The following is a 23,580-nucleotide window of genomic DNA, read 5'->3' as shown; positions in this document are numbered from 1 at the left end:
CAAGCCCGGGACCCAGCTGACATTTCAGATCCTGAAATCAATACTTCCTTCTTTCTGCCATCCTGTTGGAGCCAAAATAGAAAACACCAAAAATTGCCTTTGTCTTCACCATCTGGTAGACAGAAGTATATTGTCTCATAAGGCTGACATTGTGCTTCTTGTGACCATGACCAGTAGGTGCCACAATACATCTTCATATTCATCTAAAATTTAAAGTTGCAACTGCAAGAACCTGTGGCAATGAATTCCATAAGCATCTAGTGTTTTGTTTGGGAGTGCTAGTACTTGTTCTTCTTGATCTCTTGCAATTTACTGGTCACCCACTTTGAAACTTTAAGAAAAACAGTTTATAAATATCTTAAAACAAACATTTACTAATATATTTGCACAGATAAAACTGATTTTCCCCCTATTCACTTTCTTCATACCACTAGCAATTTTACAAAATGTTCAAATTTCCCTCAGCCCATTTTGGAAAAGTTCCAAGTTTGAAAGCAGAGAACATGAGGAGTTTTATGGTACCTTAAAGTCAATGGCAAGTGCTTTCCCCACTAGCCCTCTGAAATTCTATCCTTTGTTCGGTCACATTTTATGAAACATTTACATGCCATTGTCAGCCTGCTACATTCCAGTGTTTTCTGTAACTGTCCTCCTGATTTTTTCAGTTCTGATTTGAGGAAATGTTTTAGAAATAAAATGCAACTGCAGCACCATGTGAACAGATCAAATACTATTAAGCTTTTTTAATGCTACCGTGCAGAAAATTAAAGTGCTCCAGCTTTGTGGGTTTACTCTATTTTGTTGCTTTCTCTTGATAGAGCCTGGGGAATTAGTGATAAGTACTCCTTAAATAGCCTCTCTTAATTGACCCTTATAGTACAATCCTATACATGTCTACTCAAAAGTAAATCCCACTAAGTTCAATGGAGCTTACTCCCAGGTAACCTGGTATAGAAGTGTAGCCTTATTGTAATCAGTAATAAAAGGCTTAACTGACCTCACTTATCAAAACAGCACTATTTTGCTAGACAAAACAACAAAAAACTCTAACAAAAACAATGAGAGGAAATCAGTCATTAAACCCGCACACGTAGACAATTTTTGCCTCTCCATGCTCCTTTTAAATGTTTTTCCTCTAGCCTGGCCACTGAGCCCATCTAGAGAAGGTGCACTGGCAGGGGCTAGAGAAGCCATAGGATTTCTCGTGTCCTGGCCTCTCTCCTCCTTGCCCACCGAACGTCCCCTTTTCTTTCCCTCCAAGGCTACATTTGGGACCTCGGGAAGCAGCCAGCATGATTCTTTGCTTGGCAGCTGCAAGGGGGTGGGGGCAAGGGATCAGAACAGAGTCCCCTTCCTGAGGTTATAGCAGGACTTTGAACAATCCTATGGTCCCTGAGACGCTCTCCCAGGGACTATAGGATTGCTGTCTTATTAACTAAAGCACTGTTCTGCTTCCAACTGATTGCAGAGTAGCAATGTCTCAGCAGCCAGGAGGCTAGTGTGGCATAGGCTTTTTTGGGCAAAAATTCACCATCAGAGGCATGAATTGTTATCCTCAGCTGACAGATATACATCATACCGTAGCACACTTGAAAGTTGCTATGCTTCAACAAAAAGGTTTCAAAGGAGGACTCCAATATGAATTTGGCAAATTAGCAGTCATTTGCAAATTTTGCATAATTATACTTGGGCTTATAATAGACTGAGAGTGGCTAGCTCATTGTGGAAAGTATTTGCCCTTCTTTAGACATTTATGTACATCTTGCTTTGCTAATTCATTCCCAACAGGGAGTGGATGACATCCACAATGGATCTTTTATTCTTCTGACTAGATTTTGCTTTCGTTTGTGTTCTGCACGTTAGTATGACACATGCTTGTCTCTTGCATTGCTGGGCTTTCTGACCTCACTTTGTAATAATATATGTCCACTGAGGATAATGCTTTGTGTATCTGATGAAGCAGGCATTAGCCCAAGAAAACTTATGTCACAATACATTTGTCACTCTATTTTTCCTGCAACAGACAAACACAGCTACCTCTCTCAAGTTTATCTCAACAAACCAAGACTTATCTTTACAACCAGAGGCAAACTCTGTGATGATTTGTGGGTTGTTTGTTTTTTTGTATTTTTGGACAGCCCTTCCAGATAATATACCCAAGGCAAGGAGGACTCTTAAGGAGGAAGGTACTCAAGGAGGAATCTCAAGGAGAAAGATATTACCTTGCTCTGATTGTTCTTACAATCCTGACACGTATATCAGTGAGAAAATGTTACTACTGGTAGAAAAGGCGGGGTGGCTGATATTTTGTCCTAGCAATCATAACCCAATAATACACTGTCTGATTCTTGCATTGTTTCTGATAGCAAGCGGAATGGAGAAAAAAAAAAGTGTATAATATGTAGTTGAAAGGCCAGGCATCAGGGCTCTGGAAGCTATTTTTTCCTTACATGAAATCTGAGAAATAAGATTTATTCCATGCATGCTATACACATTTTACACCAGCTTTTCTGCATCTTTTCCATGATGTTCCCACAAATTGTATCAGTACATTGCAGATCACTTCCAGCCATGTTTTTGTTATGGGGTTAACAGATGACTGGCTGAGAATATTTGCAACAATGATGTACAAAGGTATAACATGGGATGATATTCAGCTAAGGAACTGGGAGTGAACTTTAAGTGCCAAACAAAAGTAAAATGTCATTGGTTCATTTTCTTTGTAAATTTGTTTAGGCCTTAAAATACAGACTGCGCCTAAACCTGGCTGTTACATCAGTTGTAGCAGGCACACCTTGGTGACACATTCTGAGCCCCTTTAACTGATCAATGGTTTAATATTCCTATCAATAACTGAGGCAACTAGGTATTTCTATTAAAAAAAAACACCTCAACCTCAGGAGGTTCCACTGAGATGAAACCTGTATTTTCTGGGGAACATTACATATTAATTTAAGGGTGAAAATTACACTTCTTTAGGAATTAATGTAACTTAGCATCAAAGCAGACATAATGGTGGGAGATATGGATCTTCCTTCAATTTGGTAAAGATTGAATTCAGTCACTAGACTCTCTGACTAGGGCCATGGCTGTGGGCAAAGGAGGCTTATACCCTTTCCCTCTGTGTCATTGCTCCAATCCAAACCACGACTTCTGTTCCTGTGGAGCAAATAGCAACTCGAGTGGGATGGGGATAGGGAATTCAGTATTAGGTTTTCATTATGATTTCTTTTCATAATGTGGAGCAAATAACATTCTTTAAGAGACTCCCTTACAAGAAACCAGCCCCAGGGTTCGTAAAGCTTCTCCTTTTAGATTCATCACCCAATTGGACGAGAATCCTAAACAGATTTCATTAGTTTGACTAGTAGGTTTCAGTGCTGAGAAACATAATCCCAATCCCCCTTTTTCAGATAATCATTTTGTTAAAACAACATCACCTTAGAAGCGAGATGAATTTCAGAGGTGAAATGATTGCTTCCCTGTGAAATTGCCCAACAATAAAAATAAATAAATCCATTGATTTTGAGTTTTGTTTTTATCTGTCACACCGGCCCCACGATGTTCCAGTATATTTGTATCCCATGTTCCAAGCCTGTGCAAGGTACAACCATTATGCACTGAAATACTTTTCTGCATTTTCCCAGCACCATATCCATACAGAGGAGGCCATAAACTCTGAAGATACCATCACAGGAACCAGAAAGTGCCTTTGCAGTGGTATGTGCTGACTTATCATCAGGTGCCTCAAAAGCAATTGCATCGGTTTTTAAGCATGAAAGGAAATCCTCTCAGTTGTAGCTGAAAGGTCTTGCACTGAAGGTCTGTGATTCATGCACTCGCTTTTATGTCTCCTCGAGAAAACCCTGCTTTCACTTTGGCACAGTAAACTTTGCATTGGCAGTTTTGGCCTGGTATGTAGTAGAGATGTAGAACTTGATGCTTCAGCATCTTCACAGTGTTTCAGCAGAATTGCTTTGTTGGTCCCTTTTGTAGTCGATAGCGTAGCCAGATGTGGTCTGCACAGATAAACAAAGTAAATTAATCTTGGTCTCTCAGGAGACAAAGCCACAACATTACTATCTCAACCATACAGCCTCTATGTGTGTGCTAATCCAGTTATTGTTTACAAATAACTTCTTGATAATCCAAGTTATCCTTCACAAGAGATATTTGTGATGGAGGCCAGCCCAGATTATGCTATCTTCAGGGACTTTAACCTGCATTTCAGTTCAGACTTAAAGAGGAACCACGGGAAGACTCTGGACAGAAACACCCAAAGTCGCATTGAATAGGCAGTCCTCTTCACTTACCGGTGTCGACCTAAGAATTTGGGATGTCGTTCACTCCTCTGATATTTTTCAGTGAATTGTCCATATTTTCCCTCTGACACTAAAGGCAAGGAGAGCTGTAAAAAATCTTCTGTATGAGAGCACCCGCTCAATCTAAGACCTCCTTCACGGCTTCCTCCACTATTTCTGTCAGGTTTAGCATTTCTTGGTGGTGACCATTCCTTTCCCTTCCTTTCCCTTTCATCTAAATTACTTTTTGGGTTGTCAAGCAGACCTAGGATCAAAAACAAACAAACTTGCACTGATTCCAGAGATCAATTTGAGCTACAACTCATTAGGGCTTAGCCCCAATACCCAGTTTAATGCTCAAGCTCAGCTGTGAGATACTAATGACTTTGTATTAATATATTCTACAGAAGAAGAACCATCTCCCAGTCCCCATTAACCCCTCTTCTGGACCTTGCTACTCCTTATCTACTCACATCAGAATTAAGAAAACGTATAAAGATTTCTCCCCTTGCCTTCCTTAAGTCATAAAGCTGTGGCTCTTTATGCTCATCTACTAGATATCCAAGGCAAAAAAAGTTCTAATATTCATAATTAGACCATTTTGAGATATCAACCTCTGTGTGCTGCTGAAACCAAATGAGTGCGGCATTTTAAGTTCCATTGTTGTTGTTCAGTCGTGTCTGACTCTTCGTGACCCCATGGACCATAGCACGCCAGGCCTTCCTGTCCTGCGCTCTCTCCCGGAGTGTGCTCAAGTTCATATTCATTGCATCGGTGATGCTATCTAGCCATCTCATCCTCTGTCGTCCCCTTCTCCTTTTGCCTTCAGTCTTTCCCAGCATCAGGGTCTTTTCCAGAGAGTTTTCTCTTCGCATTAGGTGGCCAAAATATTTGAGCTTCAGCTTCAGTATCTGTCTATTCATTCCATTGCTTTGTTCAGCTCTTTGTGAACTATGGATCCCTATGCAGATTCACCATCCCCTCAACTCTCCTATGACTGCACAGTCATACTGTGTCAGACTCAGCAGTGCATCTGGCTGTAGCCAATGGCTTCTTCATCAGTGAAGGAGGGTGTCCTGAGTCTGGTTACTCCTACTTGCTCCACAGCAGGACCATGCCACTCATTGCAGACTTTTAACCTTCCATGAGAGAATGCCCCACCCAGTTCTGGTCCTGCCTCCTCCACAGCAGCAAGGTTCTTCTGGAGCTCCTGCTACCTGTGTGCAAAGACAGGATATTCTTTCCCTTAATTAGGTATTCAAGGTAAGAGGGGGGCTCGGTTGCCTCTTAACTTTCTTCTCATAACTGTTCTTTGCAATTAATTCAGTCTATTTGATAACAAAATTTGATTACAAATTTCTCAGTTAATTTTCCTTAATGAATTGATTGGGACTGATTTCCTGATTCTGTCTTAATGAATTCATTTTCTGCTTCTGATTTAATTCACTGGCCCCAGAGTTGATTTGCCACATCTACTGCAACTTATTAATTGGTCCTAAATTTGATTGGCCACTGTTGTCTTCATTAAGTGGCCTTTATTAATTGGTTACCTCTGTTTTAGCTGCCCCTCAAGAGCTATGGGCAACAGCCATTAACTGCAGTTAGCCATATTCTTCTCTGTCCTTGCCCTGTTTTTGTCTGGCATCTATTTCTGTCTTCACAAAAAATGCCTGTGACTCTTTCACATGGAGCTTTTATCCGGCTATTGAGATTGCTCCATCATGGACGTTTGTGGGCTCTTTATATGACGCTGTGACCCTCCAGGAGTCTCCTGCACTAAATGCCCTTTGCTCCATTTTTAAATAGATTGCAGATAATTAGCTATCAAATTACAGTTAAAGCAGCAAGAAGAGGAGCAAGATCAATGAAAGATAATGGAAGACTCAGATATGGGGAGAAGGAAGGGGAAGAGGAGGGGGGAAAGGAAGCACGTGTAAAGGGAGTCAGTGGTGATCTTGCATTTAAAATGGAAGCAGAAAGCCCGTTTTACATGCAGGATTTTAGGATGGTATAGAGATGCCCTAGGACTGCTATGTTAGCAAAGGGGTTGTACCATGGCAAACAAATGGCCTCACTCCAGCTCTGGAGTGAAGAAGGAAGATGGCATCAAAGTTGACCACTGTAAGCAAGAAAGCATGAAAAGCACAAGAGGTGGGCAATGTTCTTGGTAGCCACAATTCGGGGAACCAGCTCAGCATGCTACAGAACCACAGTACAATCAGTAGGACAGGGATTGAGACTTGATCCTTATGACACCAACAGGGGAAGAGCCTTTATCCCCACCCAAAAGACCTCACAGAAAATCCCCTCATTCTGACTGGAGATTCAGGAGTAGAGCTCCTACTGGGGGATTCAGAAGATCAGGATATAGCCCCCATATCTTCAAATAAAGAGGAAGGAGAGTGGGCAGGAGAAGAATTATTTCTGAGTGAGCCCATATTTTCACATTTCACTCTGGTGATTTGCTTCCCCTCCTGGCAAAGGCTGCTCAGGCTTCAGCTGGCTGAGGAACAATCCAATGGGAATCATAGAGTTGAAAGGTGCCCTAAAGGTCATCTAGTCGAACCCACTGCTAATGCAAGAAATCCGCTACTACAGAACTCCTAATAGAGTATTTAAGCAGGGGCTGGATGGCCACCTAACAAAGGAGAGCGTCCACCACCTTCTGATGCTATCTGTTCCACTGTTAAATAGCTCATATCATCAGGAAAGTCTTCCCAATGTTTATCCTAAGTCCTTTTCCTTGTAATTTAAACCTGTGTTTTGGGTCCTACTCTCTGGAGCAGCAGAAAACAAATCTGCTGCATCATCTACATGTTGTTGTTGTTCAGTCGTGTCCGACTCTTCGTGACCCCATGGACCATAGCACACCAGGCCTTCCTGTCCTCCGCTCTCTCCCGGAGCGTGCTCAAGTTCATATTCATTGCATCGGTGATGCTAACTAGCCATCTCATCCTCTGCCGTCCCCTTCTCCTTTGCCTTCAATCTTTCCCAGCATCAGGGTCTTTTCCAGGGAGTTTTCTCTTTGCATTAAGTGGCCAAAATATTGGAGCTTCAGCTTCAGTATCTGTCCTTCCAATGAGCACTCAGGGATGATTTCCTTTAGGATTGACTGATTTGACCTCCTTGTAGTCCAGGGGACTCGTAAGGGTCTTCTCCAGCACCACAGTTCGAAAGCATCAATTCTTCGGCGCTCAGCCTTCCTTATAGTCCAGCTCTCACGTTGCTGGTTGCTACGTGGGAAAACCATATGTTGCTACTGGGAAAACCATAGCTTTGATTATACGAACCTTTGTCGGCAAGGTGATGTCCCTGCTTCTTACTATGCTGTCTAGGTTGGCCATAGCTTTCCTCCCAAGGAGCAAGCGTCTTTTAATTTCATGGCTACAGTCACTGTTTGTGGTGATCTTGGAGCCCAAGAAAATAAAATCTGTCACTGCTTCCATTTCTTCCCCTTCTATATGCCAGGAAGTGATGGGGCCAGATGCCATGATCTTAGTTTTTTTTAATGTTGAGCTTCAAACCAGCTTTTGCACTCTCCACTTTCACCCTGAACAAGAGGCTCTTTCGATCCTCTTCGCTTTCTGCCATTAGGATGGTATTGTCTGCGTATCTGAGGTTGTTGATAATTCTCCCAGCAATCTTAATTCCGACAGCCTTGTCGTACTCCTTTCCCAATTTTGAACCAATTGGTTGTTCCATGTCCGGTTCTTACTGTTGCTTCTTGACCCTCATACAGGTTTCTCAGGAGACAGGTAAGGTGGTCTGGTACTCCCATCTCTTTCAGAATTTGCCATAGTTTGTCCACACAATCAAAGACTTTAGCATAGTCAATGAAGCAGAAATAGACGCTTTTCTGGAATTCTCTTGCTTTCTCCATGATCCAGCGAATGTTGGCAATTTGATCTCTAGTTCCTCTGCCTCTTCGAAACCCAGCTTGTACTTCTGGTAGTTCTCAGTTCACATGCTGCTGAAGCCTAGCTTATAGGATTTTGAGCATAACCTTGCTGGCATGTGAAATGAGCGCAATTGTACGGTAGTTTGAGCACTCTTTGGCATTGCCCTTCTTTGGAATTGGAATGTAAACTGATCTTTTCCAGTCCTGTGGTCACTGTTGAGTGTTCCAAATTTGTTGGCATATTGAGTGCAGCACTTTAACAGCATCATCTTTTAGGATTTTAAATAGCTCAGCTGGAAGACTGTCATCTCCGCTAGCTTTGTTGTTAGTAATGCTTCCTAAGGCCCACTTGACTTCACTCTCGAGGATGTCTGGCTCAAGTTCAGTGACTGCACTATCATGGCTATCAGGGACATTCAGATCTTTCCTGTATAGTTCTTCTGTGTATTCTTGCCACCTCTTCTTAATCTCATCTGCTTCTGTTAGGTCCCTGCCTTCTTTGTCCTTTATCATGCCCGTCTTTGCACAAAACTTTCCCTTGAGATCTCCAATTTTCTTGAAGAGATCTCTAGTCTTTCCCATTCTATTGTTTTCTTCGATTTCTTTGCATTGTTCATTTAAGAAGGCCTTCATGTCTCTCCTTGCTATGGTCTGGAACTCTGCATTCAGTTGGATATATCTTCCCCTTTCTCCTTTGCTTTTCGCTTCCCTTCTTTCCTCAGCTACTTGTAAAGCCTCATCAGACAGCCACTTTGCTTTCTTGCATTTCTTTTTCTTTGGGATGGATTTCGTTGCTGCCTCCTGAACAATGTTACGGACCTCTGTCCATAGTTCCTCAGGCACTCTGTCTGTCAGGTCTAATCCCTTAAACCTATTCCTCACCTCCACTGTATATTCATAAGGGATACGATTGAGGTCATACCTGAATGGTTTAGTGGTTTTCCCTATGTTCTTCAATTTAAGCCGAAATTTTGCAAGAAGCAGCTCATGATCTGAGCCACAGTCAGCTCCAGGTCTTGTTTTTACTGACTGTATAGAGCTTCTCCATCTTTGGCTGCAATCTGATTTCGATATTGACCATCTGGTGATGTCCATGTGTAGAGTCGCCTCTTGTGCTGTTGGAAAAGAGTGTTTGCTATGATCAGCGTGTTCTCTTGGCAAAACTCTATTAGCCTTTGTCTTGCTTCATTTTGTACACCAAGGCCATGCTTGCCTGTTATCCTGGTGATTTCTTGACTTCCTACTTTAGCATTCCAATCCCCTATGATGAAGAGGACATCTTTTGGGGGGGTTAGTTCTAGAAGGTGTTGTAAGTCTTCATAGAACCCATCAACCTCAGCTTCTTCAGCCTCAGTGGTTGGGGCATAGACTTGAATTACTGTGATGTTGAATAGTTTGCCTTGGATTCGTACTGAGATCATTCTATCGTTTTTGAGATTGTACCCCAGTACTGCTTTTCCCACCCTTTTGTTGACTATGAGTGCTACTCCATTTCTTCTGAGGGATTCTTGCCCACAGTCGTAGATATAATGGTCACCTGAATTAAATTCACCCATGCTTGTCCATTTTAGTTCGCTGATTCCCAAGAAGTCAATGTTCAATCTTGCCATCTCATGTTTGACCACCTCCAGCTTACCTTGATTCATTGATCTTACATTCCAAGTTTCTAAACGATATTGTTCTTTACAGCATCGGACTTCCTTTTCACCACCAAACACATCCACAGCTGAGTGTCCTTTCGGCTTTGGCCCAGCCGCTTCACTCTTTCTGGCGCTACTTGGAAATTCCCTCTGCTCTTCCCCAGTAGTATATTGGACATCTTCCGACCTGAGGGGCTCATCTTCCGGCGTCATATCTTTTAGCCTTGTGATACGTTCCATGGGGTTTTCTTGGCAGGAATACTGGAGTGGGTTGCCATTTCCTTCTCCAGTGGACCACATTTTGTCAGAACTCTCCGCCATGACCTGTCCGTCTTGGCTGGCCCTGCACGGCATAGCTTATGGCTTCACTGAGTTACGCAAGCCCCTTCACCACAACAAGGCAGTGATCCATGAAGGGAATCATCTACATGACATGGCCCCTCCAGGAAATTCCTGACTTGTGTGGCGGATAACTTCCTCCTACAGAAAGTAGAGGAAGGAACTAGAGGATCGGCTATCCTTGACTTGATCCTAACCAACAGAGATGACTTAGTGGATAAAGTAGCAGTTACAGGAACTCTGGGGGAAAGCGACCATGTTGTACTTGAGTTCTTGGTTCTAAGGGAAGCAAAAGCCGAGTGTACTCAAACGCGTACCCTGGATTTTAGGAAAGCTGATTTTAATAAACTCAGAACAATGATCAGTAAGGTCCCATGGCAAGCAATGCTAGCGAGAAAAGGAGTCCAAGATGGGTGGGAACTTTTAAAAAAGGAAATTCTCAAGGCACAATCACAAACAATTCCAACAAGAAGAAAAGGTGGAAGACAACAGAAGAAGCCAATGTGGCTTCACAAAAAGCTTAGGGATGACCTGAAAACAAAAAAGGACACATATAGGAAGTGGAAAGAAGGCCAAGTAACAAAGGAAGAGTACAGGCAGGTAGCACAGAATTGCAGGGATGGCGTCAGGAAGGCTAAAGCGGAGAACGAGGTGAGGTTAGCGAGGGATGCTAAAAACAACAAAAAGGCTTTCTTCAGCTACGTGCATAGTAAAAGGCAGAGGAAAGAAATGGTTGTTCAGCTATTAAATAAGGATGGCAAAATGATAACAGAGGACAAAGAAAAGGCAGAGGTGCTCAATTCCTACTTTGGCTCAGTCTTCTCCCAAAAGAGGGTCTATGACCCCCCTGGCAAAGGCGAAGTACAGGCTGAAGGGGCAGGATTGCAGCTTGAGATCGACAGGCATATGGTCAAGGAACACCTCATTACTTTGAATGAGTTCAAATCTCCAGGGCCAGATGAACTGCATCCTAGAGTCATAAAGGAACTGGCAGAAGAGCTCTCAGAACCGCTGTCTATTCTCTTTGAGAAATCATGGAGGACCGGGGAAGTGCCAGATGACTGGAGGAGGGCTAACATTGTCCCTATCTTCAAAAAGGGTAAAAAGGAGGAACCTGGGAACTACAGACCAGTCAGTCTGACATCAATCCCTGGGAAAATTCTGGAGCAGATCATAAAGCAATCCATCTGGAAGCACCTTGACAACAATGCAGTGATTACTCGAAGCCAACATGGATTTGTCAAAAACAAGTCCTGCCAGACAAATCTGATCTCATTTTTTGATCAAGTCACCTCCCTTGTAGACCGTGGGAATGCTGTAGACATCATATACCTCGACTTCAGCAAAGCTTTCGACAAAGTGCCCCATGATATCCTGATGAGCAAACTAGCTCGAAGTGGGCTAGATGAAACAACGATCAGGTAGACCCACAGTTGGCTACAGAATCGGACTCAAAGAGTGCTTATCAATGGGACCTTCTCAAGCTGGGGAGAGGTAACGAGTGGGGTACCGCAGGGCTCAGTCCTGGGCCCAGTGCTCTTCAATATTTTTATTAATGACTTGGAGGAGGAGGTGCAGGGAATGCTGATCAAATTTGCAGATGACACAAAATTGGGAGGGATAGCTAATACTTTGGAAGACAGAAACAAAATTCAAAGTGATCTGGATAGACTGGAGTGCTGGGCAGAAAACAACAGAATGGCATTTAATAGGGACAAATGCCAAGTTCTGCACCTAGGAAAAAGAAACCAAATGCACAGTTACAAGATGGGGGATACGTGGCTCAACCACACTACGAGCGAGAAGGATCTTGGAATTGTCGTCGATCACAAGCTGAATATGAGCCAACAATGTGATGTGGCTGCAAAAAAGGCAAATGCTATTTTGGGCTGCATTCATAGAAGCATCGCTTCCAAATCCCGGGAAGTACTAGTTCCCCTCTACTCAGCACTGGTTAGGCCTCATCTGGAGTACTGTGTCCAGTTCTGGGCACCACACTTTAAGAAGGATGCAGACAAGCTGGAGAGGGTTCAAAGGAGGGCAACAAAGATGATCAGGGGACTGGAAACAAAGCCCTATGAAGAGAGACTGAAAGAACTGGGCATGTTTAGCCTTGAGAAGAGAAGACTGAGGGGAGATATGATAGCGCTCTTCAAGTACTTGAAAGGTTGTCACAGAGAAGAAGGCCAGGATCTCTTCTTGATCATCCCAGAGTGCAGGACACGGAATAATGGGCTCAAGTTACAGGAAGCCAGATTCCGACTGAACATCAGGAAAAACTTCCTGAGTGTCAGAGCAATACGGCAATGGAACCAATTACCTGGGGAGGTGGTGGGCTCTCCCACACTGGAGGCCTTCAAGACGAGGCTGGACAGCCATTTGTCAGGGATGCTCTGACTTGGATTCCTGCATTGAGCAGGGGGTTGGACTCGATGGCCTTGTAGGCCCCTTCCAACCCTACTATTCTATGATTCTATGATTCTATGGCAGCCATTCAAATATTTCAAGATGGCTATCATATCTCCAAATCCAGTGGTAAGTCAATAAACAGACAAAACAGTCAAGCACAGAGGTACCAGTCCACCAAGAGAGCAGTTCAAGGTAGGTGGGTTGATTTGGTGTCCTGATTCTGTCAGGGCCCAGTCAACAATAGTTTCTTTTAGATTACCAAGATGAAACGAAGTCACTTGTGCAAAAAGATGACAATTTATTGATAGAAGATGGATGCAGAATATATATACAAAGAGAGTTCACGCTTCCCCTCAGTTGACAAAGGAGGCACCCTTGCCACAAACTATTATGTCTATCTGAGTCCCCAAGACAGAGAGGGAAGCTGTTCCTGGGCCAAAACTTCTCCAAGCTGGTAACGTATATTTCCTCTTGAAGTGAGACCAAACTGGTCCACTCTTAGCACAAACTTATATAGGTTTTTCTCTCTCTAAGTTCAATAGCTGACAGGTTACACACACTTAGGAGAAGGAGGACCTCCCCCGCTCGAAGCATCGAGCTTGGGAAACTAATTGCAAAGAAAGTCCTCTAGCATTCCAGAGAGAGAGTGGGGGAGTGGAAGCCTCCCAGGTCATGGGTGAGATTTTATTTTATTTCATTTCTATACTGCCCAATAGCCAAAGCTCTCTGGGCAGTTCACAAAAATTAAAACCACAAACTGCAGCAATAAAACAATATAAAATATAAAAGCTTAAAACCACAATATAACAGTACAACCAGAATAAAAATTAGCAGCAATGCAGAGATTTAAAATACAGATTTAAAATACCAGAGCTAAAAGATTAAGAAGCTAAAATGCTGGGAGAATAAAAAGGTTTTCACCTGGCACTGGAAGAAGAACAATGTAGATGCCAGGCAAACCTCTCTAGGGAGCTCATTCCACAGCCAGGGGGCTACAGCAGAAATGGCTCTCCTCCTGGTAGCCACCAGCCTCACTTCCTTTGGTGCGGGCTCCCAGAGAAGGACTCCTGAGGATGATCTTAGGGTCCAGGCAGGCACATATGGGAGGAGGCGATGCTTCAGATAACCTGGCCCCAAGCCAATTAGGGCTCTGAATGTTAATACCAGCACTTTGAATCGGGCCCGGAAATGGACTGGCAGCCAGTGCAGCTGGAAAAGTACTGGCATAATGTGATCTCATTGGCCAGTCCCTGTTAACAATCTTGCTGCCCTATTTTGGACCAGCTGAAGTTTCTGGACCGTTTTCAAAGGCAGCCCCGCATATAACGCATTGCAGAACCTGGAATGTCAGATCAATGAATCAAGGTAAGCTGGAGGTGGTCAAACATGAGATGGCAAGATTGAACATCGACATCTTGGGAATCAGCGAACTAAAATGGACAGGCATGGGCGAATTTAATTCAGGTGACCATCATATCTACTATTGTGGGCAAGAATCCCTTAGAAGAAATGGAGTAGCACTCATAGTCAACAAAAGGGTGGGAAAAGCAGTACTGGGGTACAATCTTAAAAATGATAGAATGATCTCAGTACGAATCCAAGGCAAACCATTCAACATCACAGTAATTCAAGTCTATGCCCCAACCACTGAGGCCGAAGAAGCTGAGGTTGATCGGTTCTATGAAGACCTACAACACCTTCTAGAACTAACACCAAAAAAAGACGTCCTCTTCATCATAGGGGATTGGAATGCTAAAGTAGGAAGTCAAGAAATCACCAGGATAACAGCAGGCATGGCCTTGGTGTACAAAATGAAGCAGGACAAAAGCTAATAGAGTTTTGCCAAGAGAACATGCTGATCATAGGAAACACTCTTTTCCAACAGCACAAGAGGCGACTCTACACATGGACGTCACCAGATGGTCAATATCGAAATCAGATTGATTATGTCCTTTGCAGCCAAAGATGGAGAAGCTCCATACAGTCAGTAAAAACAAGACCTGGTGCTGACTGTGGCTCAGATCATGAGCTGCTTCTTGCAAAATTTCGGCTTAAATTGAAGAACGTCGGGAAAACCACTAAACTGTTCAGGTATGACCTAAATCATATCCCTGATGAATATACAGTGGAGGTGAGAAATAGATTTCAGGGCTTAGACCTGATAGACAGAGTGCCTGAGGAACTATGGACGGAGGTCCTTAACATTGTTCAGGAGGCAGCAATGAAATCCATCCCAAAGAAAAAGAAATGCAAGAAAGCAAAGTGGCTGTCTGATGAGGCTTTACAAGTAGCTGAGGAAAGAAGGGAAGCGAAAAGCAAGGGAGAAAGGGGAAGATATACCCAACTGAATGCAGAGTTCCAGAGAATAGCAAGAAGAGACAAGAAGGCCTTCTTAAGTGAACAATGCAAAGAAATCGAGGAAAACAACAGAATGGGAAAGACTAGAGATCTCTTCAAGAAAATTGGAGATCTCAAGGGAACGTTTTGTGCAAAGATGGGCATGATAAAGGACAAAGAAGGCAGGGACCTGACAGAAGCAGATGAGATTAAGAAGAGGTGGCAAGAATACACAGAAGAACTATACAGGAAAGATCTGAATGTCCCTGATAGCCATGACAGTGCGGTCACTGAACTTGAGCCGGACATCCTAGAGAGTGAAGTCAAGTGGGCCTTAGGAAGTATTAGTAACAATAAAGCTAGCGGAGATGACAGTCTTCCAGCCGAGCTATTTAAAATCCTAAAAGATGATGCTGTTAAAGTGCTGCATTCAATATGCCAACAAATCTGGAACACTCAACAGTGGCCACAAGACTGGAAAAGGTCCGTTTACATTCCAATTCCAAAGAAGGGCAACGCCAAAGAGTGTTCAAACTACCGCACCATTGCGCTCATTTCACATGCCAGCAAGGTTATGCTCAAAATCCTACAAGCTAGGCTTCAGCAGTATGTGAACCGAGAACTACCGGAAGTACAAGCTGGGTTTAGAAGAGGCAGAGGAACTAGAGATCAAATCGCCAACATTCGCTGCATCATGGAGAAAGCAAGAGAATTCCAGAAAAACGTCTATTTCTGCTTCATTGACTATACTAAAGCCTTTGATTGTGTGGATCACAACAAACTGTGGCAAATTCTTAAAGTGATGGGAGTACCAGACCACCTTACCTGTCTCCTGAGAAACCTGTACGAGGGTCAAGAAGCAACAGTAAGAACCAGACATGGAACAACCGATTGGTTCAAAATTGGGAAAGGAGTACGACAAGGCTGCATATTGTCACCCTGCTTATTTAACTTATATGCAGAGTACATCATGAGAAATGCCGGGTTGGATGAATCAGAGGTCGGAATTAAGATTGCTGGGAGAATTATCAACAACCTCCGATATGCAGACGATACCACCCTAATGGCAGAAAGCGAAGAGGATCTCAAGAGCCTCTTGTTGAGGGTGAAAGAGGAGAGTGCAAAAGCTGGTTTGAAACTCAACATTAAAAAAACTAAGATCATGGCATCTGGCCCCATCACTTCCTGGCATATAGAAGGGGAAGAAATGGAAGCAGTGACAGATTTTACTTTCTTGGGCTCCAAGATCACCGCAGACGATGACTGTAGCCATGAAATTAAAAGACGCTTGCTCCTTGGGAGGAAAGCTATGGCCAACCTAGACAGCATAGTAAGAAGCAGAGACATCACCTTGCCGACAAAGGTCCGTCTAATCAAAGCTATGGTTTTCCCAGTAGTAATGTATGGCTGTGAGAGCTGGACTATAAGGAAGGCTGAGCGCCGAAGAATTGATGCTTTCGAACTGTGGTGCTGGAGAAGACTCTTACGAGTCCCCTGGACTGCAAGGAGGTCAAATCAGTCCATCCTAAAGGAAATCAACCCTGAGTGCTCATTGGAAGGACAGATAATGAAGCTGAAGCTCCAATATTTTGGCCACCTAATGTGAAGAGAAAACTCCCTGGAAAAGACCCTGATGCTGGGAAAGACTGAAGGCAAAAGGAGAAGGGGACGGCAGAGGATGAGATGGCTAGATAGCATCACGGATGCAATGAATATGAACTTGAGCACACTCCGGGAGAGAGCGCAGGACAGGAAGGCCTGGCGTGCTATGGTCCATGGGGTCATGAAGAGTCGGACACGACTGAACGACTGAACAACAACAAGTAATTCAGACGAGCGGTTATCAGTGCATGGATAACTGTAGCTAGGCTAGCTCTGTCCAGATAAGGGCATAGTTGGTATATCAGCTTAAGCTGATAAAAGGTGCTCTGTGCCACTGAGTTCACCTGTGCCTCAAGTGACAGTTCTGGATCCAAGAGCACCTCCAAACTATGAACCTGATCCTTCAGGGGAGTGCAACCCCTTCCAGAACAGGTTGAACATCACCTAGTCAGACAGACAAACCACCGACTAGCTGTACCTCTGTGTTGTCTGGATTGCATTTCAGTTTACTGGCCTACATCCAGTCCATTATTTTGCCCAGGTACTGATTCAGAACAGCCACTACCTCACCTGGGTTTGATGAAAAAGAGAGACAGAGCTGGGTGTCATCCGCATATTGATGGCACCTCAGCCCACACCTCCGGATAACCTCCCCTGGTGGTTTCATGTAGATGTTGAATAGCACAGGGAATAAAACAGAACCCTGTGGAGCCCCATGGCATAATTGCCATGGCACGGAGCAATAATCCCCCAGCACCACCTTCTGGAATCGGCCATCCAAGTAGGAGCGGAACCACTGCAGTGCAGTGCCTCCAACTCCCAACCCAGACAACCTACCCAGAAGGATACCAGGTTGATGGTATCAAAAGCTGCTGAGAGGTCCAGGAGAATTAACAGGGTCGCTCTCCCTGCAGTGGTCATCCCACAGGGCCGCTCTCCCTGCAGTGGTCATCCCAGAGGGCAAACAAGGCAGTTTCTGTTCCAAAACCAGGCCTGAAGTCCAATTGAAATGGATAAGCTGTCCCTTTCTTAGAAAAGGGTGAGGGAACCAGAGATATGCACAGTTGCCCAAAACTACACTTACTTGATACCAATTAAAAGTATGTGAGAGGCTCACTCTAAACGCTCCCCCACAATCAAGCGGCCTACTTTTGTTGGCTAAAGTCTGCTAAAATCTGCAAACTGTGTTAAATTACACAGGTCTCTATGCATTTAGGGACCCTGGGAAGTCCAAATTTTCTGCTCACCAACCAATCCACTATAGCAGGAGTAGTCGGCAAACAGGCAAGGATCAAGAGCACAGTGTTACCAGTCAAGAAAGAGAGCTCCAAGTGAACGGCCAGAGGCAGGGCCAAAGGCAAAGCACAGGTAAGCAATCCAATGCAAATGCAGTCCCAAGAGCAGAGTCAAGCAGGGGTCCAGAGGTCAGCGGCACAAATGTTCAGTCTCAGAAGCAAGGACAAGGATACAAGGCACTGGAGCTGGAAAACAATGTTGCTCCAGCAGCAGGTAGACTGGAATTGAAGGCTTATGTAGCCTGAGCTCGCAAAGCCCCATCCAAGGCTCAGCTGCAGTTCATCATAGGCCCTCTGGCAAAAGGGGGGGGGGGTTGTGAGGAGGGCTTTGCTCACAAGGGGGCCTTTACTCCTGAGCAGACCTTTTCTGCAAGTGAGCACTCCTTTGCCTGGCTGCAGTCTTAGCCTGTATGTTCAGATGCTGGCGTTCTCAGTGGTTGGGTGGTGGCTCAGCAACCCCCGTTGACTCAGAAGCAGTTCTTTCTACTTTTGAGATGAAATATCTGAGACCTCTTTCCTGAGGGCCCAGGAATATCTTGGTCAGCCCCAGGATCCCCTGAAGTGACTTGTTCCATGGGGACATCCAGCTCAGGAAGTCTAGATCAACCTCTGAAGAAGATTCCTCCAGAGCGGACATGACAAGGCTAAACATACCCAGCTTATTAAATTTTCCTTATAGGATTTGGTCTCCAGGCCCCTCACCATCTTTGTTGCCCTCCTCTGGCCACATTCCAGTTTACTGATATCCTTCTTAACTGTAGTCAAGGAATTATTTCTTAAGGTCTGTGCTCTAGTAAATATTTTCTTTTCCTGAGGCATTTGATAAGGCCATGAACGCCAAGTGGGCGAAGCTATTGATGGCAAAAAGTCTGCTCAATAGCAAAGAGGTATTATTCACTACCTAATTCAACCATGGAGGCGCTAAAAGTCCTGTTAGCAGATTACTCTATTGCTGCCCTTGTCTCCGGGGCTTTAGTTCCAAAAGATGGAGATAATTTCCTGACCATGAAGACAATCTGGCTTTATGAAAGGCACACAAGGCCTCAGCCTAGCTATCAAAGCAGCTTTTGGCACCCCAGACATCCATTCTCTGGATCAATGATTTATTAGAAGAGTAGTATTTGGGCCAAACACCGTGGTATAAAGGTCTCATAAAACTGTCAAAAGCAGTGGCTTTGATAGCTGATGCTAGCCTGTAAGTTCTTCAATTTGCTGCTTGTGGAAATAAATATAAGACATAACATCTGACATTGTAGACATTGCTTCCAAATAAAATGTCTCTACTGTTGCATTCAAGGGGGGCGCACTTTTGGAGGGTGCAGCCTAGTGGGACATCCTGACTGAGATGAAGGGCAAGAAGATGGTCATGCCAAAAAAGGACATGTGCAAGCCCACACCTCAGGAACAGATGTGACTCAATAGGCCCAGAGGTTGGGTGGGGGGAAGCTTTAGGAATTCACTGTGACCAAGAGACCCAGAGGAAAAAATAAACAACCATTTGACTGTGAAGTGTTTCCTCTCCTCAATAGATGGAGGGCATCTTGTCCCACCCTGAACTTGTTCTATCTCTGTGATTTTGCTGCTTGAGGGACAGGCTAAGGATGCCTGATTATGAGCTCCCTGGCTGTACAGCTCAGAATAATTCAAATCCTAGTGATGAACTTCTGTCATATATTCTTCTTCTATATTTCAATAGAAGAAGAAATATATACAGCTATATTTCAAATACTATGTTTTTAAAAGGCAAGTTCTGTGATTGCTGTGCTGTAACACTTTCCACATCAAGTTTAAACCCTGCAATTACTGACATACCTCTATTTGTTGAGCAAATGGGAAGAGTAACCCATCACCCTACCGTCCCTCGAATAAAGAGAAGAAACCTTGAGTGTAAAGCTGGTGTTCATTTTCCTAATACAAACATTGAAACTGCTCATCCAGTTTACCCAACAAGCTGTTATTTGAAAGCCCAGTGTTCAGGCAATACTTATGCAGTTTAATTTAGCAAAGATCACTTACAGACACATAGCTGCCCATACAGTCCAGCCCCTTGTGATACCAGAGAAGACTAGCTAATGCCATGAAGAGAAGCAGCTGGGACAGGTGAAGGCCAGAGGAGATTATAAGAACGAACACAGCAGAGGACCATGATCGACATTTTGACAACTCACTGACCTGGTTCGGATGACATGACCACCTACTGTGGGTTAATTAATCCTTGGGGCGCCGCAGCATGTGCCATCCACCATTAAGAATATGCAGGCCCTGGCTGGGGGATTGCCAGGGCTTGTCGTGTTGTCCAAACCCAGGCTGAAGGGGTTATTTGAGGGTTAAGCAACCCTCGCATAACCCATAGTCTGTTTTAGGGTGTTGTTTAACCCTCAAATAACTCCCACCACCCAGGTCCTGAGGACACAATGAGCCACAGGAACCCCTGGTCAGAGCTTGCGTATTCATAATGGAGGCTGGCACATGCCGCAGCTCCTCACAGGTAAATTAACTCACGGTGGCCTGTCATGTCATGCAAATTGGCCTATTGTTTCTGATGAGGCTTTTGCTAATAAATTCAAATATGAGGAAAACACCTTTGATCTGTGAAGATGTCTTCTCTCTGCAACTAGTGACCCTTCCAACTTGACACTTCTCCAGTCGCCAGTTTGTAGGTTTGTTGTGTGGAGAATTAAAACTTGTTCCTTGAGCCAAAGCTATATTTTGACATTCTTTTTCTCCTAACTCCAGTGTGACATACCCCCTTCCAGGGTGATTTTCTCCAGTTGAGTCCAGAGTCACAGAGCTGAAACAGATTAACGTCCCTTGCTATTTACTGGCAGGTGAAAACATATCAAGATATAGAAAAAATAAAGCTAACACATAAAATGAAGCAACTGTTGCAAGAGAAAGAGTCCAAGATTATACATAAATGCCTGTTGAATTAAGAGTTTCTATTCTGCATAATCTTCACATGAAAAACGGTGTCTTAAGAAATAAATTTCAGCTCAGTCATTCTGAGAAATAGCACACTGGTAAAAAAAGGGTACAATTCACCCCAAGTTAAGCACTTCTAAATTCCACTGATAATGGAAGAGATAAGTATTCTCCTAACACTTTCCCATTGAAATCAATGGGACTTGGATGTGATTGTTTAGCTGCATTGTGTCCAATGTCAACCCAAGTTGCAATATCAGAGGTTGGAAACACTCTCACAGTCTTAGAAATATTAAATATTTGGCATCATTAATTTTTAGGGAAACAAATGTTCATGTATATATATAAGAGAATAAAGGCCCATTTATGTTGTAGTTTTGAAAGTTTTGATACATTTGATTATGTGTCTGCTTTCAAATAAACACAAAATGCGACTGTTCTGAGCATCGAGGAATATCTGACACATTTATGTAAGCAGCTCTATACACACATTCTCTATATTACCGTTTTAGACAACGGAATGATTATTTAAGTGGTGTGCCGAAGGGCAAAAAACCTAACATGACCTAAAGCATTCAACATTTTGCAGGCATAACCCTGAAAACTGTATCTAGATTCTGAAAATGCTTACACAGAGGCTTACCATATTAATAGCTGGATTAGATTAAAATTAAGTCTGCCACCCAGTTAAAAGTGTTAACTCAATTAATCATAGGTTTTAATTAATCTATCCATTAAAATTTCACATGAGTGAAACAACAGTTCTGAAACAAGAAACATACTTTGGTAGGTGATGCATATATGTGTCATAGCACTCATCATCTTAGAAGAGGCATTCCTTCCTGTGAATGCAAGAGAAGGGGAAATGTCTTTTTTAAGATGGTGCTTGCTGCATTTTGTATAAGCCAGCCTCCCCAGCCACCTTTTTAGTTGCAAGGGTGCAATCCTATACATGTTTAGACAGGAAAAAGTCCCACAACTCCCAGCATGCTAGGAACTGTAGGACTTTTTCCTGTCTAAACATGCATAGGGTTGTGCCCTTAAAGTTACTACGGCTGTAATCATTTATTTACTGCCCTGGACGTAAGCCTCCTTGAACGCAATGGGGCTTACTTCTGAATAGACATGCATAGGATTGCACTGTTAATTGATGAATCTAATTACTTGATTAAACATTGCAGCTGTAATTAAAATACAATTATTTATGTATTTGAAGGATTTTTCTTCCTGTTCCTCTGCAGAAGGAAAAAAGGCTCCCAGAGCAGTTTAGAAAATCAGTAATAAGACAGTTCCTGCTCTTAAACGTACAATCTAAAGTTTGTTGCTTGAGATAAATGAGAAGATAAAATTTGGAGGAAGAATTAGGGCACTATTCCATATTATTCCTCTCTTCCCAAAGGCAGATTTCCTACTTCTGGAAACAGAGAATAATATAACACTAATTTTACTTAAACTGCATTTATTTCCATAGCACAAAGTCAAAAAGACTGACAGTAAATACACATGTTAACTCAGAAGTAAGCCCCACAGAGTTCAGCGGGACTTACTCCCAGGTAAGTGTAAGACTGTAGCCTGAGATAATGGTATACATGGAAAATTCTTGATAACAAATATAAAGTTTTCCTACCTAGGGTGTCTCTCCACATGTATGAGAGAGGCTGTAAGCAGAAGAGAAACAACATAATATACTATTAAAATATTGTAAGAGTTGCAGGAAATAGTTCACACACACACACACACACACACACACACACACACATAAAGCTTATATAGCTCTGTTTTAATTTCTCTGGAAAGTTTTCTTTGAGCTTAAATGACTATTTAATCACTGGAATTTAGGGCACTGCTAGAAATTAGAGCTTTCATATTAGAGCTTCCAGTTATATACCCTCTATTCTGATGCAAAGTCTTATCATAATAATCTGTGGTGTTTTAGCTGATAAAAAAGCCTAACTGCACCACCATCCCCCCAGTCACATATATTAGGCAGATATGTGGTTTTCTGTGGGGGAGGGGAATAACCCTACTTCTGTTCACCACTTTTTCTTTTTAAAAGATAAAGAAATAAAAAGCAAAAAGTCCATGAAAGTATGGGGCAATGGTGGAGTGGGTGATCCACAATCTAGAAAGGATTATCCATGTACTTTAGAGGATGCTGTGTGGTGTAAAATCTCCCAGTTTTACTCCTGGATAATAGAGTAGGGCTACAATAATACGCAGAGATAGTTGTACCACCTAGTGAATTCTGAACAGAATCAGGGTGCAACTCTTCTCTTGCTTAACAAAGCTACTGAACTCAGCTCTGGCAGTAAACCACATTACCTGACACGGAAAACCCTTGTCATTAATCCCAGTTGAATTTGGGCTGCCTGTGATGACTCAGTGGTAAGGGAAAGTACTCTGCACATGAGAAGAGGCATCTTTGTCTTTGAATTCCACCCCCAAAGAAGCCTGCCTGACTCTTGTGCTGTACATATTTATTTATTTCTGTTCAGGTGGGGCATTGAAGTATGTATTGTTATTTTAAATGTGTATTTTAGGGAGTTTTGTTTGTTTTGGCTTTTACTGTTTAATATTTTACTGTTGTGACTGTATGTTTTACTACTTTGAAAGCAGCCTACAATTTTATATTTTTTACAAAGTGGGTAAGCATAGTTTTAAATTAAAAAATATATAAAATGTGTTGTAGAGCTGAGCGTGTTCACTTAAAGCAGGTTATTGTGTTAGGTCCTGGTAAGCCAGAGCACAAATTCAGTTTTGAAATTTTTTGACTCTCAGTCCTGAAATAGAGTAATCAGAGAATGCTATTTTGACTCCTCTGGCTTTATGTTTCTAGG

At 43.1% G+C, this 23,580-nt stretch overlaps 1 protein-coding gene across 3 annotated transcripts in view; it reads right to left on the bottom strand.

Moving 5' to 3' along the window:
• Positions 1-356: 356 nt before the first annotated feature.
• AGBL3 (AGBL carboxypeptidase 3) overlaps positions 357-23,580 on the bottom strand; it is a 57,639-nt gene continuing 34,415 nt past the window's right edge. For 2 of the 3 annotated variants that reach the window (XM_084810112.1, XM_084810113.1), the window contains 4 exons: positions 22,371-22,401; positions 20,404-20,612; positions 4,314-4,566; positions 2,458-4,019 (listed from right to left, as the gene is read on the bottom strand). In XM_084810112.1, coding sequence (XP_084666238.1) covers positions 3,770-4,019; positions 4,314-4,566; positions 20,404-20,612; positions 22,371-22,401 — 743 coding nt within the window. In that variant the 3' untranslated portion in view covers positions 2,458-3,769. Of the gene's footprint in view, positions 4,020-4,313; positions 4,567-20,403; positions 20,613-22,370; positions 22,402-23,580 lie in introns of all 3 variants that reach the window. The other variant, XM_084810114.1, reaches the window with a different exon arrangement.

The sequence above is a fragment of the Heloderma suspectum genome, chromosome 7 (assembly GCF_057233095.1).
Source record: "Heloderma suspectum isolate Gila_16-S chromosome 7, 16-S_ref, whole genome shotgun sequence".
Classification (NCBI taxonomy): Eukaryota; Metazoa; Chordata; class Lepidosauria; order Squamata; family Helodermatidae; genus Heloderma; species Heloderma suspectum.
The sequence above is the reverse complement of the archived record's forward strand: the minus strand, read 5'-3'. Positions and strand labels throughout refer to the sequence as shown.